Below are 23,978 nucleotides of genomic sequence, written 5' to 3' on the forward strand. Positions count from 1 at the left end.
GTTGAATTTGGTGGTAAAACCCAGTAAGAACATTTTCAGGCTAGAAGGGTACGCCACCTAGAGGCCGTGTGTATAAGAACAGCAAGGAGAAATAGGTGAAAGAAGGGAGACAGATCCTCCTGACCATATATCAGAGTGACCACAGCGCCCCATATATAACCTGTGTATTGTTCTTATTTTTATTGGAAATGTTTCTTATAGCACTTTATAAACTGAAAATAGCTTTGTCATTTTTAAAATTAAAGTAGAATGTGCTCACAATGGCTCTTTAATTCCTGTTAAATTTGTTCCTGGTGCCCTTCATGTTTCTTTTTTTATTTAAATATATTTTTATTAATTTTAGAGAGGAAGGGAGAGGGAAAGAGATAGAAACATCAATGATGGGAATCACTGATTGGCTGCCTCCTGCACACCCCTACTGGGGACTGAGCCCACAACCCAGGCATGTGCCCTGACCAAGAATTGAACTGTGACTTCCTGGTTCTTAGGTTGACCCGGCCCAACCACTGCGCCACACCAGTCAGGCTCCATTGTGATTCTTTTTACTGTCAGTTTGAGCTTAAACATTTTAATACTAATGTAAGCCAAATACAATAGACTGTTACTTCACCTAGAAGTAACCAAGGCTAAAATCATTAATATATACAACAGTATTTCTGGGGTAGCAGAGTTCACAGAGGTAGGAGAAAGTAATGTTGTGGAAGCTAAAGGAGAAGGGAGTTTAAAGAGGATATCAAATGCTACACGAAAGCTAAGAAAGATGAGAACCAATGAGTCCACTGAATTTGGCAATTAGGAGGTTACTGTCCTTTGCCCAGTGTTGGTTAGGTGAAGTGGTATGTGGGGGTGAAGGGCATAGCTGGAGGGCAGAAACGGAAGCTAGATTGCAATGGGTTGAGAAGAATGGAAGAAAAAGAAATATGAGAGAGATCATAGCCTATTCTTTCGTGGATATTGGTTTTAAAAGGGAGAATAGATTTGACTTTATAGTACAAATTATAAGCCAAGTGCTAGGAGAATATTGCCTCTTGAACCTAGCCTCTAATTGCTTGACATTCCCTGCCTGTCTTTCACAGTCAGGGCTGGTATACACAGAGGATGAATGGCAGAAGGAATGGAATGAGCTGATCAAGCTTGCCTCAAGTGAACCCCGGATGCATCTAGGTACAAATGGAGCCAACTGTAGTGGGTAAGTATGGGGGCACAGGAAGTAATCCTAACTGAGTCCGAAGAGTCCGAAGAGCTCTGTGCTAAGAGGATATTAGGAGAAAAGAGAGGCAGGATTGTACAACAGTGTGGTATGTTCTAGGAACTTTGGTAGTTCAGTATTGCTAGAATATAGAGTATGTGGTGCAGAATGATAGGTGAGGCTAGGTATCCATATTATGTGTGCCATGCTCAGGTTTCTCTTATACCATGCTAAGGAATTAAAATTGTGTCCTATCTAGACTTTCAGAAACTACAGGACAAATGACCCAATTTCCTCAATAAATAAATTGCAAGGAAAATAATAAGAGAGAGGGAACATAAGTTTAAAGACACTGAAGAGACATATCAACCAATTGGAATGTATGGACATATATAAAACAATTGAGTAAAAAATGTGAACAATGTCTACATGTTATTAACTTTTCAAAGTGTGATATTAATGGTATTGTGGGTATTTTTAAAAGTTATTTTTTAGAGATAGAAACTAATGCTTAACGGATGAAATGTATGTCTAGGATTTGCTTCAGAATAATCGGGGGTGCGTGGGGGGCAGTGGCTAATAGGGAAAGAGATAAAGGTGTAGGTGTAGTGAGATTGATGATATGTTTATAGTTGTTGAGGTTGGGCAATGGATATATGAGAGTTGAGGATAGTATTCTTTCTAGTTTAGAATGTTTAAATTTTGAAATTTTCTATAATAAAAAGTTAAAAATTATAACTGATCCAAACTTCATTGTGCATAAAAATAATCTAAGAAGATTGTTTAAAATGCAGATTTCAGCCCTAGCTGGTTTGGCTCAGTGGATAGAGCGTCAGCCTTTGGACTGAAGGGTCTCGGTTCGATTCTAGCCAAGGGCACATGCCTGGATTGCAGGCTCCATCCCTAGTGGGGGGTGTGCAGAAGGAAGCCAATCAATGATTCCCTCTCATCATTGATGTTTCTATCTCTCTCTCCCTCTCCCTTCCTCTCTGAAATCAATAAAAATATATTTAAAAAAAATAAAATACAGATTTCAGGACCTCCACCCTTGAGTTGGACTGAGGTAAGGCCCAGAAATCTGCATTTGTATCAAGCACCCAGTGTTGAATATTTCTTTATGGGGTGGAAAGGAATTGAGTTGTGAATGAGTGACAAGAGCAAATTTGTGAATTTAAACACACTGACAGCAGAATGGATGATGAAGCAGAGGGGAGGGAGACTAGAGGCAGTTGTAGTAATCCAAGAAAGAGAGCCATGGGTATGAACAAGAGTAGTGGATTATAGCCCAGCTGGTGTGGCTCAGTTGGTTGAGTGTCATCCTATGCACCAAAAGGTCACTGGTTCGATTCCTGGTCAGGGCACAAGCCTGTGGAGGCAGCTGATTGATGTTTCTCGTGGATGTTTCTACCTCTTTCTTTAAAATCAATAAAAACATATTTTTTAAAAAAAGAGTAGTAGGTTGCAGATAAGCTAGAGGATACAGATGCAAGAGATACTTAAGAGATGGAATTGGCCAAGCCAGGTGATTAATTGGAGGTGAGAGATAAAGAACAGTAAATATTTTACAGATTTCTGATTAGGCTACTAGGTATATAGTGAGGCTATTCTCCAAGCAAGGGAATTTAGGAGGAGTTTTTGTTTTTGTTGGACAGTGTGATGTGTGGATGGTTGTGGTGGGTAGAGTCAGCAGGATGAGGCTATTGAGTTGTGTATTTATTACTTTATAAAGAGAATTGAGGAAGGTTGTTGAACAAGACAAGTATTAATAGAGGAATTGCCTTCAGATTCCTAACACTACTTTAACCATACAACCATAAAGCCTTCAAGTCTCTTTTCTTGGATTTCCCCATCTGTGAAATGGAAGTAGAAACAGCAATTGTAGCATAAAATAATCAGTTGTGTCCCTGGCAGTCTTAGGATTAGAAAACCAGGAAAGGACATTCTACATTTTCCTTTTTGCAGAACTGGTCTTCAGGAGTCTCTTTTGTTTTCTTCCCTCTCCCTTCCACTTAACCCAGTGGTTCTCAACCTTCTGGCCCTTTAAATACAGTTCCTCATGTTGTGACCCAACCATAAAATTATTTTTGTTGCTACTTCATAACTGTAATGTTGTTACTGTTATGAATCGTAATGTAAATATCTGATAGGCAGAATGGTCTTAGGTGACCCCTGTGAAAGGGTTGTTCGACCGCCAAAGGGGTTGCGACCCACAGGTTGAGAACCGCTGACTTAACCCCTTCTACTCTTTCCCCCTCTGCAACTCTAGGGTGGAGAGTTCAGAGGAGCCTGTATATGAGAGTCTAGAAGAATTCCATGTCTTTGTCCTTGCCCATGTGCTTAGGAGGCCCATAGTCGTCGTGGCAGACACCATGCTGAGGGACTCTGGGGGAGAAGGTGAGTCAGTCAATCCTCACTGCACTCTGAGCACCCACTGTTTGCAGAGCTCTGGTCTAAGCACTGGGAGGAGTGTGAGAAAGAGGATATATAGACCTTTGGGGGGGGAGAGGGGAAACAAGGTGTAAATTAGAACAATGCAAAGGTCTCAAAAGATTCAAGTTGGGATTAACTGATGAGGCTTCCTGGGAAAGAATTATTAAGCAGGGGTTGGAATGAAAGGGGGGACTCAATTGGCAGGGTGAGGAAGAGGGATTGCCCACTAGGCAAGAACATAGCCTTAATAATAATCTTTGTGGTTTCCTACAGCATTTGCCCCTATCCCCTTTGGGGGAATCTATCTGCCCTTGGAGGTCCCCGCCAGCCAGTGTCACCGCTCCCCTCTGGTGCTCGCCTACGATCAGGCCCACTTTTCTGCACTTGTGTCCATGGAGCAGAAGGAGAATGGCAAGGAACAAGGTGCTGAATGCAGTGTCTGTGTCTCTGGTGCTTTTGATCTGCTTTATTTTCATTGGAAAAACCGAAATGAGTGCATGTTGAGACTGTTCTACCAAGCTGTAAGATATACCAAAGTTTTAAAATTAAACAACAAAGGTTTTGGGGAAAACACAGTAGTTTTTTTATTTCCTGCTCCCTGAAATAAAGGGTTTATATATTAAGGCCATCGAACCTTCCAAATGATGTTTTATTTGTCCGAGTGACTCAATTTCATGAATCTACATTAACTAGCAAAAACATCATGAATGTTAGTTGACTGACAGGTGGGGAATCATGGGGATTATTGGCCTAAATTGTGTGCTGGGTATTAAGGGAAAGCCAGCCTTTTAGTTTTAAATGCCAGGATAATTCACATGTAAGAAATGAGAAGTGACTACAGTTATCATATATCCTGTAGTATCAGTCAGTCTGTGTTCAGTTGCCTTCTTCTTTCCTTGGAGAGACTCCTTGATGACATGTTTTTCCCCCTCCAGCTGTGATCCCACTTACAGATTCAGAGCATAAGCTGCTGCCCTTGCACTTTGCTGTGGACCCTGGAAAGAGCTGGGAGTGGGGCAAAGATGACAGTGACAATGTCCGATTGGCCAGGTGAGGCATGCCTATTCTTTTCATCTGCTTTGTAGCTGCGAGCTCTTCCACATAGCATCTGTCTCCTGGGGACTTTTTCTCAGCTCAGAGGCAAGTCACACCCTAGTTCCCATATTTTTTGGGAGGATGGGCAGGTGAAAGACAGGTTGAGCACCAGGATTTTTGCAACGTGGAACTGCTTTTTCTCCCAGTGAAAGATGGGAATCCTGGACTTGTTCTTTCTTTACACTAATACCTCCCAGAATCCCCAAAGCAGTGATCAGAAAATCAAGATACACAATTCACAGTTCTCCCAGACCAAGTGAGAGGGGTTTTAAATCGATGACCAAAATAATTTGCTCTGGATTTTTGCCTTTCTGGAATTTAAATATATTTTTTTATTGATTTTTTACAGAGAAGAGGGGAGAGGGATAGAGAGTTAGAAACATCAATGAGAGAGAAACATCGATCAGCTGCCTCTTGCTCGCCCCCTACTGGGGATGTGCCCTCAACCAAGGTACATGCCCTTGACCGGAATTGAACCTGGGACCCTTGAGTTCGCAGGCCGATGCTCTATCCGCTGAGCCAAACCGGTTAGGGCCTTTCTGGAATTTAAACAGCAAGAAAAATATGTTCTTCCCCACTGCTTGCTCTGCCTCCCATAAGCTGGTTAGCCTTCCTCCTGCTTCCCACCACAGTTTCCTGTGAAGAGTGTATGAATGTAAAAGCTCCTCCCTTATCTCTTACCCAGCCCTTCCTTCTTGGGGCTCCTAAAACTGAGACCCAAACGAGAGGGTTTGATTAAAAAACCCAGCGTTTGTGGCTTTTTAACCAAGTTCTCACCTAACTTTCAAAATCTTCTTCTAAATATTTATTACAACGATAACAATGGCTACTGTTTAGTAAGAATTTCCTGTTTTCTAGACACTGTGCTGTGTGTCCTTTTAAATGTCATCTTAACCTTCATAACAACCCTACAGGATATATTATCATCTATACCCATTATCGACCCCATATGAGTTTCAGAGAAGTTGATGTGACTTGTTCAAGGTCATCAATCTTAGTAATTGGTGGAGCTATAATTCAAACGCAACCCTGAGTCCCAAGCCATGTGTCCCTCACCCACTTTACCTCCCAACTTATCATACTGCTTTGCATTTTATAGGTTACAGACATTTCTAATTCCTTTTTCTCCTTGTCACAGTGTCATCTTGTCCCTGGAGGTCAAATTGCATCTGCTGCATAGCTACATGAATGTGAAGTGGATCCCAGTGTCCTCTGATGCGCAGGTGAGGACATCTCCGCCCGACCCTTGTTGAGCCTTATTTTCAGTGACAGGGAGAACAAGATCTGGTGATGTTCTCTTTCTGAATCTCTTCTGAGTGATGGCTTATGATTCCAAATTAGGAATAATTGGAAAATATCAAATAAGTTCCCAAAGATACTTTTTCCTGTCTTTCTACCTGTTAGTGCCTCCCATTTTCCACATCTCCTCTCCAACCAAGCTCTGCTTTTTGATACTAAAACACATTCTTCAAGAAGAGTTTTCTGGACTTTTTGATGAACTTGAGGTTATCACTATTCTATCCCAGTGGTTGGCAAACTGCGGCCCCTTGAGTGTGGCTCTTCCACAAAATAACACGTGTGGACATGCACGTACAGTGCGATTGAAACTTCGTGGCCACACTCAAGGGACCAAAGAGCTGCATGTGGCTCTCGAGCCGCAGTTTGCTGACCATTGCTCTATCCTAAGCTGTCTATACATAGACCTCTGTGTTGGCACCAGAGGAGACAGAACAGCTTAGAGAACTCCTGATCCAATAGGTTCTGAGGATGCCATCAGTATCCATAGAACAGGATCACAGGAGCAAGGGCAAATTGATGGACTCTAGTGTTGAGTAAAAGTTGAGGGGCTTCAGAATGGTTGTAGTTGGTCGGTTGGTTGCAGTTAGACAAGACTTTCTTGAGTTTAATTTTGGGAAGAATTTAGCATAGAGAAATTTAGAATCAAATAAAGAATGCTCCAGTGTGTATAGAATATTCTGTCCTTACCCAGAGGCCATGTACTGTAGTTCTTCATTGCTCTAAAAGAGTTGCAGGCTTCATTATAACAGAAGGAAGTCATTGCAGGTGGTGACATTAAAGTTAGATATTAGATACATCTATTCCTTGTCTATGAGAGAGTGACTGGAGCTGGGGAAGGACAGTGCCTTCCTGGGTGACCCTTCCCCATCATGATAGCTCTTCTCTAAAACTAGGCAGTCACTCTTAAGGACAGTTCATAGGGGTGTTACCACCCTTTTTCACTTGGCTAATTCTTATAGCAATGGCTATGGGAGTCCCATGAGCCATAGGGATAAACTAGGGATGCCTGGGGACCTCCCCCAACTCAGACCAATGAGATAACTGACAATCCTGTTTTTGTCTCTTCCAGGCTCCCCTGGCCCAGCCTGAGTCCCCCACTGCCTCAGCAGGAGATGAGCCCCGGTCCACTCCTGAGTCTGGCGAGTCAGACAAGGAGTCAGTTGGCAGCAGTTCCACCAGCAACGAGGGCAGCAAGCGGAAAGAAAAATCAAAACGAGATCGGGAGAAGGACAAGAAGAGGGCAGATTCTGTGGCTAACAAACTGGGCAGCTTTGGCAAAACCTTGGGCAGCAAGCTCAAGAAGAACATGGGAGGCTTGATGCACAGCAAGGGTTCTAAGCCTGGAGGGATGGGAACAGGGTCAGGAGTGAGCAGTGGCACCGAGACACTGGAGAAGAAGAAGAAAAACTCGCTGAAGAGCTGGAAGGGTGGCAAAGAGGAGGCAGCTGGGGATGGGCCTGTGTCTGAGAAGCCTACATCTGAGTCTGTGGGTAATGGAGGGAGCAAGTATAGCCAGGAGGTGATGCAAAGCCTGAGCATCATGAGGACTGCAATGCAAGGGGAGGGGAAGTTTATTTTTGTTGGAACCCTGAAGATGGGTCACCGTCACCAGTATCAGGAGGAGATGATCCAGCGCTACCTTTCTGATGCTGAGGAGAGATTCCTGGCAGAGCAGAAGCAGAAGGAGTCAGAGAGGAAGATCATGAATGGAGGGGTAGGAAGTGGGCCTCCTCCAGCCAAAAAGCCAGAGCCAGATGGTGGGGAGGAGCTGCTGACTGCCCCCCAAACAGAGTCCAAGGCCATGGCATTTTCTACTGGCTACCCTGGGGGCTTTACAATCCCTCGGCCTTCTGGGGGTGGAGTTCACTGCCAGGAACCCCGGAGGCAGTTGGCAGGGGGTCCGTGTGGGGGTGGCCTACCACCATATGCCACCTTCCCTAGACAGTGCCCTCCTGGGCGACCCTACCCCCATCAGGACAGCAGCCTTTCTCTGGAGCCAGGCAGTCACTCCCAGGATGGAGTTCATAGGGGTACATTGTTACCACCCCACTTCCGTGTGGCTGATTCCTATAGCAACGGCTACCAAGAGCCCCCTGAGCCAGATGGATGGGCTGGAGGGCCCAGGGGGCTTCCCACAACCCAGACCAAATGCAAACAACCGAACTGCAGCTTCTATGGACACCCTGAGACAAACAACTTCTGCTCCTGCTGTTACAGGGAAGAACTGAGGAGGAAGGAACGGGAACCGGGTGGGGAGCTGCTCGTGCACAGGTTCTGAATGAAGGGACCTTGGAGGGCAAGGGGGTAAACCAAGAAAGTTAAGCTCAACTAATTGGCTCATCAAGACCCAGCCCCATACCGATGGGGCAAATGCAGTAATGTTCGTGGGAGCCTGGCTAGAAACTTTTAAGTGTGTGGGTGCTGGAGAGTTGCCAGGCTGGCAAGAGCAGGTCAGGGCTGGACGGTGCCTCAAGAGCTGCACTAGTCCTTTGCAGATCTTAACTTGATGGGACTGAGGTGGTACAAAGGAGAAAGATGGTGATTCTGTCTCATAACCCCTTGGGTCCATGAAAGCAGCAGGGGCAGGTTTGGTATGTGGGGATAGGGAGATGGTTAGCCATCTGGGAAAGAAGGCAAAGGTGGTTCTCAGTCAATAAAAGAAAAAAAACAGACCAAAGTTCTTTTAGGTTGAAAAAAAGTGCATGGTGGTGGAGTTGGGAGTGTGGAGAGAAATTGGGAAATTAAGACAAATTGGCCATTGATTTGAATTAAGATGGAAATTAGGGTTGGATAAATTCTTCCTCCTGAAGAATCTGGAAAGACAGGGCAGTAATGTATGCTCATAGATGCCTATTAGGAGGGAGGTAGTTTAAATGGGTTTGTTGAGATGGAGAAGGAACGAACTTAAAAGGGGAAGCCTTTTCCTCTTAAGTTTTATTTCCCTCTAAACACCATCTGTCATCTGTTCTAGTTTGAGGAGATTGTTGATTGCCCCCTATCTTTTCCTCATCCTTTTTGAGGGCTGAACTCAGCTAAATTAAGGTTGTGATCTTTTTAAAAAAGACTTTAATTTTATTTTTTTTAAAAGTTCCCTCTGGGGAAGGGAAGAGAGTGATGAGAAGAGCAGCTGTGTGTGTTGAATTTTCTCCAGGTGAACTGGTACAGAGGTGATCTTTTTTTAACTACTTAGCAATAACTATATATTGGGGTTTGAGTGTGCCTTGGGAGGGGTGGGAGAAGGATAGACCTTTGGCCAGACTGTTTCAAACAAAACCAAAAACCTAAATAGAGCACTACCATCCTCTGCTGCTGCATTTCTGTAGAAAGCAACTTATTTTTCTTTTTTTTAAGGAAAAGAAACAAAAGACCCCAGCAAGCAAAAACATTTTTAAAAACAAATTTTTTCCTATTTAAGTGATTCTTTCTCCTTCCTCTCTGTTTTTGGAGAATGAATTTAACATCCCGGCTTCTTTTGTTAAGCCATAGCTGACCTTAATCTGTGGTTAGTTTATTAAAATAAAATACTTTGTAAGAAGAGATATTTTTTATAATTGGACTGAAGTTGAAACATGGGGTATAGGCTGGAGCAATTTATAAAAAGTTAGAGAAATCTATTTTAGTGAACTGTAACCACAGATCACAGATTACTCCCAATGAGATGATCTGTCTTTGGAGTTCCTCCTTTCCCTGACCCTACCCTTTCCCCAGGGGTGGGAGTGGGCCTGTGGACACAGTGTGGAGGAGCTCCTTTGCATTTTGCACAAAGCACAAGTCTGGACAGCCTACGCTCTGGCCAGCACCATTTTTAAGAGCTTTAAACCAGAGGACCTAACCTAGGCCAATTTTCCTTTTACTTTTCTTTTTCTGGGAAAACTTCAACTATGCAATTGTATACACTCCTGGGTACATACAAAGAAGGGGAATAAGTGTACTTAAGTGTCCAGGTGTTAACTGGGGCTATTTTTCTGTATTTGGATTTCTCTTTGGAAGTATGTACTCATAACCCACCCCATGGAATGTGATCCCCACGTTTGCTCTGAGGCAGACGCCGCCTGGGTGTGTGTAAGGGGGGCGGGCGGCGGGGGTTGGCAGGAGCCCCTCGTGTATGCCATATGTTGTTTCTACCCAATCAGGAAAGTTGTCTTGCTGTTTCCCCCTTGGTAACAAAAACACCAAGACTGTCCTCTTTATTGGATCTGCTCACATTTTAGAAAGATTTCTTCCTCAAACTTGAAAGTCACTTATTTCCCAAATCTGATACTGTTGATTTCACCATTTCCTATGGCTATGAATTCTCAAGTTTTTATTTGAAAATAGACCTGTTTTAAGGAAGCAATGAAGTCAAAGGAGTTAGATTCCAAAGAGGGTATGTATACCAGTATATTCAGGGCAGGGCTGGGAATAGTATGAGACAAGCACTCTTCTCAGGCACAAAACTGAAGAAGGTACTGAAAAACTCAATAATCAAGATAATGTTTTAATGCAGCATTTTAAAAAAATCAATGCGAAAAAATCCATAATGAACAAAATGTCAATCTTAAAGACCGGATTCAACAGGACTGGGATCAAGAGTGAGGGAAATAAGACTGAAATGAGCAAGTATAGGGTTGAATCCTGTCTTTATTTAAAACTGATAATTTGTTCATTGTGGTGGTGTTTTTTTACATTAGTTTTGATTTCCAAAAAATACTGCATTAAAATAGTATCTTGGTTACTGGGTTTTGGGGCACCACTTAAATTTTGTGCCCCAAATGAGTGCCTTGCTCACCTCACCCTGTTTCTGGAGTTAGAACAATATTAGTGAGACTGCCACCTCATGGGCTTCCATTCCCTAACATGCACCCGAACAACAGGTGGCTCAAACTCACACCTTGAATTTGCACGACTCACTTAGCTTTCTCATAGGCGTCCGTCTATATCAGCGGTTCTCAACCTGTGGGTCGCCTAAGACTATCCTGCATATCAGATATTTACATTACGATTCATAACAGTAGCAACATTACAGTTATGAAGTAGCAATGAAAATAATTTTATGGTTGGGTCACATGAGGAACTGTATTTAAAGGGCCAGAAGGTTGAGAACCACTGATCTATATCATAGGATTCTGGCCTAGACCAATAGGAGTGGAAACAGACCAGAGATTTCCCTAGAGAATAAAACCAGGAAAGTTTTGATTCTCCACTGGACTGCTGTGTTTGGATTTGTTCTGTTACTAGTTCTAGGTAATTCTTTTTGTTTTTAAAAACAGAGGACAAATGAACAAAAATGGAAACCTTATGTCGTTTGTTTTTCTTTTGATTTATAAATTAACCAATACCAATTTCTTCTGACTTCTTTTCAATAAAAATGATGGAAATTCGGGGGGGGGGGGAGGGCTAGGGGTCAGCTTGGTAAAAGAGGGCTTTATGTAGGCCTTATAGCTTTTTTGTTGTTGTTAATCCTCACCTGAGTATCTTTTTTTAGTTGATTTTTAGAGAGTGGAAATATCGATGTTTTGAGAGACACATCAATTGGTTGCCTCCTGCCACAGGATTGTACCTGCAACTCAGGTACATGTCCTAGACCGGGAATCAGGAATCGAACCTGAGACCCTTCCGAGAGCAGGCCAGCACTCTAACCAATGAGCAACACTGGCCAGGGCAGCCCTATAGTTTTTTTTATTAAGAAATATTTTTCTTAATTTGGGTAGGTAATTATTTATTGAAGCATTAAATAAACCTCTCCGTTGTAAGGATGAGGGACCCTGAGTCAATGGATGTTTTTCTATTGGGATGAGTAGGGTTTGTTTTGCTTTATTCTTTGAGGGAATTGTGTGGGGTGGGGGAGTGAGGGAATAATGCCTAGGAAATGAACTTGGGTTGGTTTATGGTATTTTGGGAAGATGAGGGGGTGGAAGAGGCAAGCCCATGCAATTACTGTTTTGGGAGAAGGGAAGAGAGTGGTACATGATGTGCACTCAAACTGAGCAAAAATTCCTTAGTTAAGGAGAGGTCTGTGGGTGAAGGGGGTAAGCAGACCCCTATAACCCTAGCTGAGGGATGCTGTCCCTCATTCTTAAATAAGTGCACTTAGTTCCTTTAATTCAGGGTGTTGGGGTACCTATTGAAGTTTTTTATTGGAAAGGGGAGATTTTCCCCTTTTGATTTAAGATAGTGCTACCCCTCCACCCTAATACACTCCAGCCCTGATGGAACAAGTATACTATAAGATAAGCCTCCAAAATCTTCTCAATCTATGCTGGTTTTACTGAGGGTTACAAGATTTAACCAAAAGTTTTCCCCACATACTGGATTCTATCAAAATGAAAAGATTATATATAAAAATATATATAAATTTTAAGAAATTCAATCTCATTCTGGAGTGGGGATGGTGTTAAACAGTGCTGTACAGGCCTGGAGAGAAGTACCCTCCCTCTTGCAATTTCTTCTCAGGCAAAACTCAAGCTCACAGACCAATAAAACAAAAATTAGCAATGACTTTGTATTGTATATTTGGGAGGGGATACTGAGCCAAAAAGAATGGGGCTGGTTCTGAATGACTTGAGAACCTAGCTTTTCCCATTCTTATTCCTTTCTAAACAGCCACTTGTCCGAGGTTCCAGTCACATATTTTTCTTTACCAATAAAGGAGCTTCAGAAATGATTGTCCCTGAGTTACTTGGACACCTTGGACTCTGTCCTCTTATTTCTCCAAGAGTCAGTGCCCCAGACACATAGCCACAGGTGAGAAGACAGAATTAGAAGCCCCTTCCTGGCCTGGAATCATCGGCACCGTAGATTTTTCTAGTTTCTATTTCCCTCCAGGCCCTTTAACTGTAGATTCAGTGAGTCATACAAGCACTCTGTCTCACTTTGTAGATACCCAGTCTACAAATCACAGGGTGTTTTGCTCCATGTACTTAAGTTAATTAACAAAATATTATGAAGTCTCCTGTGTAGACACTCCATGGCACCTTCCTCCACCTGGTGAGTAAGGGGCTTTAGAAGGGAGGGAAGCTGCCTGAGAGTAGCAGAACTGACTGAAGTGGGGGTGGGAAGGACTAAGGCCTCTTTCTGTGTTTATAACTGGATCTGTGACTCATCTCATGAGTCACTCAGCTCCTCCTTCAGCTGCCCCTTCTGGCAGCCTTCATTCGTAGCACAAACCTACAACCAGATCAGGATTCTGAAAATGGAAAAATCTGATAGTTCCACCCTTCCTTTCGTCCACTGAGCCTCCACTGGGAGTGTGTGGGGTGGTGAGAGGTGGTTCTGCGGTTAATTACCCCTCATCTGCTGCCCTCGTTGCATTCCTGGTTGGGGACTAATCCAAGTCACCTTCCCCCCACCCCCAACTCTCCCCCAATCTGATATTTTTCTCTGTATTCCTCTGCTGTTCCTTACCTCAAAGTATTAAAGAATAGAATGAGGCTCTTGAGTGAAGGGTGGCGGGAGAAGGAAAGTGGATAATATTTTAAAATTGTGGTACACACCTCTTATTGCAACAGACCTTGGGAAGTATTTTCTTCCCCTGAGATTGAAACCCATGGAATGCAGGTGGGGGTGGGGATGCTCAGTACTTTGAGGACCTTGAGAATCAGGTATTCCTCTTTGTTCCAGATTGACACCCTGTCTCACAATATGTATTTTCACTCTTTCCATAGTTGCAGCCAGACAGGGAACTTGTAAAGCTGAGGCCGGAAGGGTGTGTGTGCTGGGGGTTGGAGAGAATAAAGTGACACTGGGCCCCCGCCTATGGATTGCTGCCTCTGTACAGACTCAAAATCAATAAAACAGCAGCTCATTAACTCTTTGTATTTTATTTCCTGTCTTTTTTCATATCTAAATATAGATGTCGCATTCATACCCTGGTCCCCCTCATCTGCAGTCCTGCAGTTCCTTTACTTTCTTCCAGTGCCCTTCCCCCACCTTTACTTCTTGGGTTGCAAGTGAGTAGGGAGGAGGAATGGGATTGTTGAACTGAACAGGTTTCCAGCCCTCAGCTTTCAGAATCCTGAACATGAATTATTAATTTGGAGATCTGGTGTCTGGATTGGAGGGAGGGGTCATGTACCTGGGGTGGGCTCCAGTTTCTAATTGGTTGGGGTGGTGTGTGTGTGCGGGCATGTGTGCATGTGTGTGTTTGATGGATAAAGTTGGTGAGATCTTTTCCTTGGGCCTCCCACCCCCACCCCAGAACGTGCACATAAACATACCTGTACTTGTGTCTGCATCGTGGAGAGATTTCCGTTTCTCGCCTTTTCCGCTGCACCGTGCATACAGGTATGTTTCATGCTCTCTGGGGAAGGATGGACAAAAACACTAACTCATCCCCATCCCCAATTCTTGGGTCTCCCCAGGCAAAACTACCCTGTGGTCCAATTTCCATTTCTCAATTCCTTTTGGTAGGTCTGTCAGGAGAGGCTGTAAGAAGGCCTTACTTAACTACTTTTATGTTCCCCTTCCTTCACCCCTGCCCCTTTTAAGATATAGAAAAACTGAGCTTCCCAGGGAAGCCATCACTCAGAGTCTAGAGAAGTGGCCCAAATTGTTCTAGTTTAATATTCGGTATTACTGCTCCCCTCAAACAATCTCCAATTCTCACGAACAGGAAGTGAATAGGAGTTGGGAGTAAGAGTAAAGGAGGGAATCTGGGTATTTCCCCCCAGTTCCCCATTGATTCCTCACCCTTCCCAGGCGCCTCCACTTCCTCTCCACTTTCCTAAAATTGTGTGTATGCTCCTTTAAGGGGCTGGGCATCTCTCCCGCCCTCTCCCGAGTCGACTGAAGTTTCCGAGGAGCCTCCTCTAGCTGGACACAGCTTTCAAAGACCCCAAATCGTGCTCCATGCACCTCAAATGTTCCTTTGCCCTGACTGTTCCCTTGCCTGGATCCCATCCCTGACTTCCCTTCCTCTCAGCTACAAGATCCAGCCTCTCCCCAAGGGGCTTGAGCATCCTTGAAGTTTCCCACCTTTAACTGCTCCGTCCCCGGATGGAGCGGGAGAAATGTGGTGGGGGGGTCGGGGCCAGAGTTTCAACATCGCCCCCCAGAAGGAGGAGCCAGAGATGGGGGTAAGGAGAGTTGGGCTTGTGGGGAGGGGTTGGTCGGTCAGAGGGTGTGAGTAGGGAGGATGTGGAAATAGAAGAAAAGGATCTAGAGCAGGAGGAGGGTGTGTCTCATATTCTCTGGCTGATGGAGCTTGGTCTGTCTTTTTCAGTCTCAAGTTCATCGTCTCATTACCCATTAACCAGCCCCTCCCTTCACTGTCTGCCAACCCAGGCCCTGAGCTCCCCACAGCCACTGATCTCAGTTTCCCCGAGTCTGAGTGTAGGCCTCCAAAGGTGGCTGCTGAGTTAACCCCAGACCCCAGGGTTGGAGAGGCCTGGGGAATAACGCTACACCCTTCACAGCTCTCTGGACCGCAGTCTGTCCAGGGGAGTGGGATGCCAGAGCCCAGGAGTCCTCAACTTGGCAGTTGCCTGGCCTCTGGATGCCTCCCAGGTAATAATGTCCTTCCAGTACTTCTGATCGTCAGAAACGACTTCAAATTTCATCCAGCTTAAATCCTGTTTCCTACCTTCACTAAAGATACCTTCATATTCCTTTCCTGGCTCAAAGTGCTGCTTCTGCTTGAGGCTTGTTCTCTTCTCTGAACAGAACTGTCTGGGAGCTTGGACCTTGGTGATCTCTCTGTTTTCTTGACCCTGTTACCCCTTTTCTCATTTACGTATTCAATAAATATTTAAGTGTACTATGTGCCAGGCTAGAGTAAAAGATTACAAATTCTCTCCTCATAACCTTTCATTCTTAGGAGTTAGAGGAGGATCTTAATCTTTCCTCTTTAGATCCTCCTGTCTCAGAGGAGTGGGTGTACACATGTGGGCAACACTGGAATGGTCATAACCTGGCTTCTCCTGTAGGGGAGCAGATCCTAGCATGGGCCCCAGGGGTGCGGAAGGGGCTGGAACCTGAATTGCCTGGAACCCTGATCTGCACCAACTTGAGGGTCACCTTCCAACCCTGTGGATGGCAGCGGCGTCAGGTGAGATGATTAGGCCAATGAAAATGACAGCTAGAGGGAACAGGTAGCAGAGTCTAGAAGGATTTAGACAACCATTACAGGAAGTGTGAGAGTTATTCTTTTTTTTTTCAAATTTTGTTGTTGTTAATCCTCATCTGAGGATATTTTTTGCATTGATTTTTAGAGAAAGTGGAAGGGAGGGAAGGAGAGAGAGATTGAGAGAAAGGGGGGCAGGGATAGAGATAGAGAAAGCAAGAGAGAGAAAACAGACAGAGACTGACACAGTCAGACAGCGATTGGTTGTTTCTACATGTGCCCTGACCAGGGTGGGGATTGAACCCGCAACCCAGGTATGTGCCTTGACTGGGAATCGAACCCTGAGACCCTTTAGTGTATGGGTTGGTGTTCTATTAAGCAACCCCACCTAGAGAGTTATTCTTAAAGGCTCTCTTTGGAATGTATCAGGGATAATCAATGGGATCTCTTCTAGAAAGGTGAGGGGCTACCGAGATAGGATGTGAGATTTCAGATGTCTTTAGCATGTCATGTGCTTCCTCTAGGAGACTCCCCTAAGCAGTGATTATGATTTTGCCCTGGTCAACATTGGGCAATTAGAGGCTGGTAAGTGTGGGGGGCTGGTAAAGGGACTTACTGGGGGTGTTGGCTACCCTCCTCAATCCTTCCTCTATTCATAGAGGACAGCCAGAGATGCAGTGGGATGGGCAGGAAGAGTTCCTCCTAGAGCAGTGGTTCTCAACCTTCTGGCCCTTTAAATACAGTTCCTCATGTTGTGACCCAACCATAAAATTATTTTCGTTGCTACTTCATAACTGTAATGTTGCTACTGTTATGAATCGTAATGTAAATATCTGATATGCAGGATGGCCTTAGGCGACCCCTGTGAAAGGGTCGTTCGACCGCCAAAGGGGTCGCGACCCACAGGTTGAGAACCGCTGTCCTAGAGGGACCCTGATCCATGGCTACACTGCTCTCTAATTTTTTACTTCAGTGAGTAGCCTGTCTCGAGTCCAACTCCACCGTCCAGGGTCCCTGCTTAAATTTATCCCTGAGGAGATCCTGATTCACGGCCGAGACTTCCGGCTGCTCAGAGTTGGTTTTGAGGCTGGAGGACTAGAGCCTCAGGCCTTTCAGGTAAGAGGCTCCCAACCTAAGACCCCTTCCTTCCCTGAGAACCTTGGGATCCTTTCCCTGGCAATTCCCAGTACTCCCTTATTTCCCAGGATCCCTCTCATCATTTGCTCTGCCTCTTTCCTCAAGGAGTGGCTGGGATAAATGATAGTATAATGAGAATACAGGGCCTGAATTCTAGCCTGCCTCTGCCAATTAATCAGGAGTATGAATGACTGTGGGCAAGTGTCTTCCTTTGAAAAATAGGGAGGGTTGGAGGAGATGATTCCTAATATCTTCCAGAACTAACATTCTGTGATTCTGTGGTTCTAGGTATACTCTCTAGACCCCAGGCCCCAAGACCTGTAGAAGCCCCCTTCCTTAGGGATCGTGTTCACTGTTCTTCTCTGTTGGTGGCAAAGACAGTGAAGCAACACACCCCATTTCCTTTTCACTTCAGTCTGAGCCAAAAGGATGATGTACTTTCCTCCACAGGTGACCATGGCCATTGTCCAAGCCAGAGCTCAGAGCAGTCAAACCCAACAGTATTCAGGGATAACCCAGAGCAAGGCTGGTGAGTGAGGGTGCTTTGGGATAAGGAAAAGATAGAGTCTGAAAAATCAGACAAAAAGAGCTGAGCAGCTGTCCTCTTTCTCTTCTGTGCCTCACTCCTGCCCTAGGCCAGAGTTCTGGCTCCAGAAAATCACCTATTCCCCTCTTGGAGACTCCAGAAGACTGGGAGACTGAGAGGAAAAAGCAGGGGGCCAATGGCTGGCGGGTTAGTCTTGTCAATGAGAGATTCGACGTAGCCACCAGGTGATCCCCCAGTCCACCCCAACTGCTGTAGCCTTCCTTATCGTCCCACAGTTCTCTGACTCTTAAGCTATGCTTCCCACACACTCCAGCTTCCTAGGACAACCACAAAGCTATCCCCCTTACCTCCTAGGTCTCTAAATCTGAGATCACTTGCAATGATCACCTCCTAAGCACCTCCCTTGTAATCACAGGTTTGCGTTATGAGGTCACTGAGCCAAGATGTGACATTACTCTCAATTTCACAGCCTCCCTCGTTACTTCTGGGTCCCTAACCGAACTCTGGACAGTGAGGTCAGGAGAGCATTTGGCCACTTTCATCAGGGCCGTGGACCGGTCAGTGTGAGGGTGGGGATTAGAGGGTTATGGGAGGTCAGGGGTCATTGTGAAGGGAGGGGGTCCCTGTGAGGTCAGTGCAGGGGCAAGGGCAGGGTGAGGCTAGGAGTTCCTCCCACAGTGATTCTCCTCTCACCCATTTGAAGCGCCTGTCCTGGCATCACCCTGGGGGTAGTGATCTTCTCCGCTGTGGAGGGTTCTACACAGCCAGTGACCCTAACAAGGAGGACATCAGGTGAGGGAAGTTTGATGAGAATTAAAGGTTAGGTGTTCTGAGCAGACGCCTTCCCTTACTTTCTGACTCTCTCCTCCAGATCAGTGGAGTCTATGCTCCAGGCTGGGCATTCTGACGTTGTCCTGGTCGATACTATGGATGAGCTGCCTAGTCTTGCAGATGTCCAGCTTGCCCATTTGAGGCTGAGGGCCCTCTGTCTGCCTGGTGAGAATAACCTTGAACCCCTTACCGCACCTGTAGGTCTGCTGACCCTAACCTGGCTTTCCATTTGCCTGCTATAGACGAGCAACCAACCTTTCAGCCCAATGAGCCTTAGTTTCCTACTCAACTCCCCCATCTCCCACATACTAATTTCCTGTCTTCCAGACCCCAGCAGAGTCTTTTTGTTAACAGCTTTATTGGGATATAATCTACATAGTATAAAAATCATCCTTGCCCTAACCGGTTTGGCTCAGTGGACAGAGCGTCAGCCTGCAGACTAAAAGGTCCCAGGTTCGATTCTGGTCAAGAGCACATGCCTGGGTTGTGGCTGGATCCCCAGGAGGGGGGGGGGGGGGTGGTGCAGGAGGCAGCCGGCCAATGATTCTCTCTCATCCTTGATGTTTTTATCTCTCTCTCCCTCTCCCTTCATCTATGAAATCAATAAAATATATTTTTAAAAAATCATCCTTCACCCATAAGTATACAGTTCAATAAACTCTGTACAAACATTACCACAATTTAACTTTTGAAACCTCATGGCCATTAGTTACTTTTCATTCCTATCCCCAGCCCAAGGCAACACTACCCAACTTATTCTTAACCCTTCAGGCTATAGACCCTGAATCCTGAATCCCGAGTTCTGATCTCTTTGCCCTTCTGACCCCTCTACTATCCATCAGATTCATCTGTATCTGAGGATAAATGGCTCTCAGCCCTGGAAGGAACACGATGGTTGGACTATGTCAGGTACTCCCTCTTTTTCTAAAAATGACTTATAATTCAACCCTCCCCAAACTTCCATTAACTTAGATTCCTAAGTGGCCTTCCATTAATTTTTCTCCTTGGTTTCCCAAGAAGGCTGTTATTTCATGCTCCTTAGAAGGAGAAGGCAGGATTTTGGAGTTGGCCTCTATTCTGTTCCATGACCCCTCACTCCTCTTTTCCAGGCTTATTCTTCCCTCCTCTTCCTCACCTCCAGGTCTTGCCTTCGAAAGGCCAGTGACATCTCAGTCTTAGTGACATCTAGAGTTCGCTCTGTAGTCCTTCAAGGTGAGTTTCTTGGGTCAACTCACTCCATTACTTGAGTTTTTCCTTTACCCACCTAACTGGATTGTGCAAACGTTATTTGCAGGCCATAGAAAATTATCAACCTAAAAATTAGCCTGCTATATTTGTTCAAACATTTAATTAACCCACCCCTAATGCCTTGGCAGGGCCAGACCAAATGATTTCATGGACCTTACTAGTATACGGCCCACAGGCCAGACATTCCCCACCTGTTATAAAGCTTGTCCCCTTCTAGTGCTAGCATCCTCTTCTCCCTTTACTAGGAACTACCCGTGAGCTCTAACTCATCCTTTAGTGCTACCTCCGCCTCCCCACCACAGCTTGTGGTCCTAACAAGAGGATTCTCTGCCCAAAGTTCCTATTCTTCCAATATAGATGGGGATTGGGGTTGGGATGGGAAGGACAATGTGGAAGCTGATTTGAGATTTATAATGCTGCCCCCTACATGTGAGGTTGGGTATTTCTATCCAGATGGAGTCTATGAAGTGAATCATTCAAGGTCTTTTTTTTTCCTTTACGTCTATGTGCCCTCTCAATTCTACCTACCCAAAACTTTTCCCCTCTGTGCTTCACCACACTTCTTGCCATGTTTTCTTTTCTCATTCTCTTCTGCCCTAGTTTCTTGGCCCCTTCTTCTTTGTCCCTTCTCCCTCTTTATCACCAGAGCGAGGTGATCGTGATTTCAATGGCCTCCTCTCTTCACTCGTCCAGCTGCTTTCAGCCCCTGAAGCCCGAACGCTGCTTGGCTTCCAATCACTAGTGCAGCGAGAGTGGGTGGCAGCTGGACATCCCTTCCTGACCCGACTTGGGGTAACTGGGGTCAGTGAAAAGGTGAGAACATTTTGGGAGGGTATTGGGATGGGGGCCAGTATTACTTAAAAAGAGGATCAGGAAATTATACAGTATAATCCACTGGAGGTGAATAAGGTCTGAAGGGTACTGAGGTTAGGCTGAGTTTGAAGGGAGAACCCAGATGAGTGAGGGACCACACTTCCTATCATGCTCAATTCAGATCTCCATTTCCTGATCTCCATAGTGGCCCCTGTTCCCTGTGTCCCTCTCATTTGTCATCCTCCCCTTTTAGATTCCTATAGTCCATTCCATCCTCTTAATTTACCTTTTTTCAGGCCCCAGTGTTTCTCCTCTTCCTTGATTGCGTCTGGCAGCTCCTCCAGCAGTTTCCAGCTGAGTTTGAATTCTCTGAGTTTTTCCTTCTTGCTCTTCATGACAGTGTCAGGGTTCCTGACACACTTACATTCCTGAGAGACAATCCCTGGGAGCGTGGAAAGCAGAGTGGACAGGTCAGTGGCTTTCATTTTTCACTTGTCTTCCACATTCCCCCACCCCCATTGAGTACTTTCTGGAGTTTAGTCTAGTTTATGAAAAGTGAGGTCTATGGGTGAGAAAGGGGGAGGTTGGTGTTCTCTCTCAGGACTGGATTTTCACCCTACATATGATTCCTGGAGTAAGAGATGAGCAGCTTTTCACAATTTCTCTCTAGACCTGTGAGAAGGAATATCTGTCTATCTATATATCTATCCATCCATCCCAGTGCAGATTCGTGCACCAGCGGGGTCTCTCGGCCTGGCCTGTGGGGATCAGGCCAAAACCTGCAGTCCGACATCCCCCGAGGGGTCCTGGATTGCAAGAGGGCATAGGCCAGGCTGAGGGACCCCACTGGTGCATGAATCCATGCACCGGGCCTCTAGTTTGCATATAAGATCTTTGGTTAATCTCTTCCCGCCCTCCATTTCCCCTTCCCTCTGAGATTCAGCAGTCTGTTCCAGGTTTCCATGCCTGTGTGTTGAGTGTCTGCCCCCTGGTGGTCAGTGTGCATCATAGCTACTGGTTGAATGGTCGAACAATCGCTTAGGCTTTTATATCTATAGATTTTTTTCCTTTGTTTAACCATCTTTTTTTCTTGTTTTCCTCTGTACAGTTCAACTCCTATACACAAGTCTATACCCCAGGGTACTCCCACCCCCCCGCTGGTAACTCTATTAACTCACAGCTATCTGTCTGGGACTGGGATTTACGCTACAGCAATGAACAGATACTACAATTCCATAATCCTGGCTATGACCCGGAACACTGCCAAGATTCCTGGCTCCCTAGACAGCAGGTAGGTGTCTGAACTCCCTAAATTTCCTTGACTTTCTCACAGGCTCATCCTACTAGACGGGGGGGAGAAGTGGAAAGATACAGTGTCTAAGCTCCCCAGGGAAAGCTACCTTACTCCTCTTCTACAACAACTGTCACTTATTGTTCCTGACGGTCCCCAGGAAGACGGAGATCCTAGAATAGCAGTGGGCATCCTTTTGGTCCTCATCTTCTGTCTCACACATACATTTTACAAGTTTCCCTAAAATCAACTTTAATCAGTCCTGAGGCCTATTTTGAAACCTAATGAAGAGAAAAAATAGAGTTCTCAGTGAAGGCTTGTAGTTGCACCACCAGTGCAGTGAGTAGTAGCTGGACATTCCTTCCTGACCCAATTTGGGAAAACTGGGTTCATCTGGTTTCTATGTCACCAGTTGATTTTCCTTTCCCCTTTAGCCAAGCTTCATGGTTCGTGGACCTCCCAGTTCTGTGTGGCTCTTCTCTAGAGGGGCTCTGACTGCCCTGAATCAGCTCTGTCCTTGGCGGGACAGCCCTTGCCTGCTGACAGTCTCTTCACGCTGGCTCCCTCGACCTGCTATATCTTCGGAAAGTCTAGCTGATCAAGAGTGGGGGCTCCCCTCACATTGGGGAGCTTGTCCTTTACCCGCAGGGCTGCTGCTTCCTGGGTACTTGGGACCCCAGATCAGGCTCTGGAGACGCTGCTACCTAAGGGGAAGGCCTGAGGTCCAGGTGAGAAGACAGGGATGGGGCGTGGGAGAAGGGTTTGACTGCTGAGCCAGATGTCCTAGGAGAAATAAGATGTTTCAGGAGGAACCAGATATTCCCAGGATCAGGAACAGCAAGGGGCTGGGGAAACTGGGAAGTGAAGAACCATTCATGTTGGTATCAAAGTGGAGCGGTGTGGGAGTATGGGTGGGTGGGGAAAACTGCTAGTGGCTCAGGCCAAGTGGAACCTAGGGCACAGTTGGAGGGGGAAGAGAATTAAAGATGCCAGAAGTAGTGGACAGATTTCAGAAGCAGAGAGCTAGAGCTGCACTGATACTGTTCCTCTACTTCTCCCCACTCCCTTCCCAGAGGGGCCTCTCAGCTCCCACCATCACGGGCCTCCAGGATGAGCTATCCCGTCTTCAGGAGCTAATAGAGAAATGGACTCCAAGAACATCTCCCGAGGACCGCTCCCAGAAAAGAGATCCAAATCCCATTCTCTCCCAGTCCTGTTGACATGGCTGGCTTTCTCGTGGGCAGGGCAAAGGGGCGTCTGGGGTGAGAGAGGGTTCTAACCCTTCCGGTTTTTCTCATCGGGACTTGCCGCCTCAGCTTTCTCATTCCAGCCCTCAAACAAGACCCCTGACTTGATTTTCCATTGCAGATGGGTGGTGCTACCTACAACTCTTGCTCTGTCCTGTTTAGTTCCTCAAGAGTGTATACAGTGTCTTGTGATTTGAACAATTAAGAAACAAAAACAGTCCAAAATATGATCACCTGTTTTTGGTTTGTTTTGTTTTTCTTCAGGGAAATTTCATCCCTTTTGGATATCCAACTGTTAAGAGTTCAGGCTTCATTTTCACCTCCTTTTGCTGCTTCTTTAATTCCAATTCCTACTTCTCCCCTTAGACTCTAAGGGGAGCTTAGAGCTTCCTATGGATATGGAGTGGATATGGGAGACACCCTGTCTCTCCCAATTGTCTATTTTTGTAGTGAATTTCTATTTAAGGGGCTCATTAAAGCACAATATTTATACTTGTTGCTGGCACTGTTTCTCGTGTCCGAATAAAGGATCCTAGGCGAGTGGGTGGGCGGGGAAAACTGCTAGAGTAGTTTGGGTGTGGGGTGGGTGTGACCCAAGAGAGAATGGCACTCACCACGCAAATTATTGATCAGGAAATAAGGGATGGGTCGGGGGTGGCTCTGCAAACTTCACGTGCAATTTGGGAAGTTGCCTTTTCCGTGCCTCCCACTGAGGAACAGGTGGTGCAAAAGCATACCAAGAAGCGGCTGCTGGGGCCAGGGATGTTCTGGAGGTTGAACCTCTGGGTTTCAATGTCAACCACCCCTCAGCT

General features: G+C 45.6%; 2 protein-coding genes and 1 long non-coding RNA gene across 9 annotated transcripts in view; 2 read left to right on the forward strand and 1 right to left on the reverse strand.

Annotated features, from left to right (window-relative positions):
• OTUD7B (OTU deubiquitinase 7B) overlaps window positions 1-11,291 on the forward strand; it is a 25,162-nt gene extending 13,871 nt beyond the window's left edge. For all 6 annotated transcript variants that reach the window (XM_081112985.1, XM_081112988.1, XM_081112987.1 and 3 more), the window contains 6 exons: window positions 1,077-1,189; window positions 3,456-3,583; window positions 3,893-4,042; window positions 4,555-4,669; window positions 5,853-5,937; window positions 7,083-11,291. In XM_081112985.1, the coding sequence (XP_080969111.1) occupies window positions 1,077-1,189; window positions 3,456-3,583; window positions 3,893-4,042; window positions 4,555-4,669; window positions 5,853-5,937; window positions 7,083-8,291 (1,800 nt within the window). In that variant the 3' untranslated portion in view covers window positions 8,292-11,291. The remainder of the gene's footprint in view (window positions 1-1,076; window positions 1,190-3,455; window positions 3,584-3,892; window positions 4,043-4,554; window positions 4,670-5,852; window positions 5,938-7,082) is intronic.
• On the reverse strand, window positions 5,116-20,957 carry LOC308534478. Its single transcript, XR_013997198.1, has 3 exons — window positions 20,915-20,957; window positions 14,209-14,291; window positions 5,116-5,253 (listed from the first exon to the last, which is right to left on the reverse strand). It is a non-coding gene; the product is annotated as an uncharacterized lncRNA (long non-coding RNA).
• On the forward strand, window positions 15,001-23,662 carry MTMR11 (myotubularin related protein 11; the record flags this gene model as incomplete). 2 transcript variants are annotated; one of them, XM_081112991.1, is made up of 17 exons in its annotated part: window positions 15,001-15,066; window positions 15,406-15,496; window positions 15,916-16,037; window positions 16,577-16,637; window positions 17,026-17,168; window positions 17,640-17,718; window positions 17,825-17,960; window positions 18,206-18,293; window positions 18,440-18,528; window positions 18,608-18,732; window positions 19,410-19,476; window positions 19,709-19,779; window positions 20,462-20,628; window positions 20,925-21,098; window positions 21,737-21,919; window positions 22,354-22,647; window positions 22,993-23,662. In XM_081112991.1, 17 exons carry the CDS (start codon window positions 15,001-15,003, stop codon window positions 23,137-23,139), a joined length of 2,103 nt encoding a protein of 700 aa, XP_080969117.1. In that variant the 3' UTR covers window positions 23,140-23,662. The 2 variants fall into 2 exon arrangements, with proteins under 2 accessions (XP_080969117.1, XP_080969118.1); XM_081112992.1 differs by having other exon boundaries at window positions 15,421-15,496.
• Window positions 23,663-23,978: the final 316 nt, after the last annotated feature.

This window comes from Myotis nattereri (assembly GCF_964212035.1).
Source record: "Myotis nattereri genome assembly, chromosome: 18".
Taxonomy (NCBI): Eukaryota; Metazoa; Chordata; class Mammalia; order Chiroptera; family Vespertilionidae; genus Myotis; species Myotis nattereri.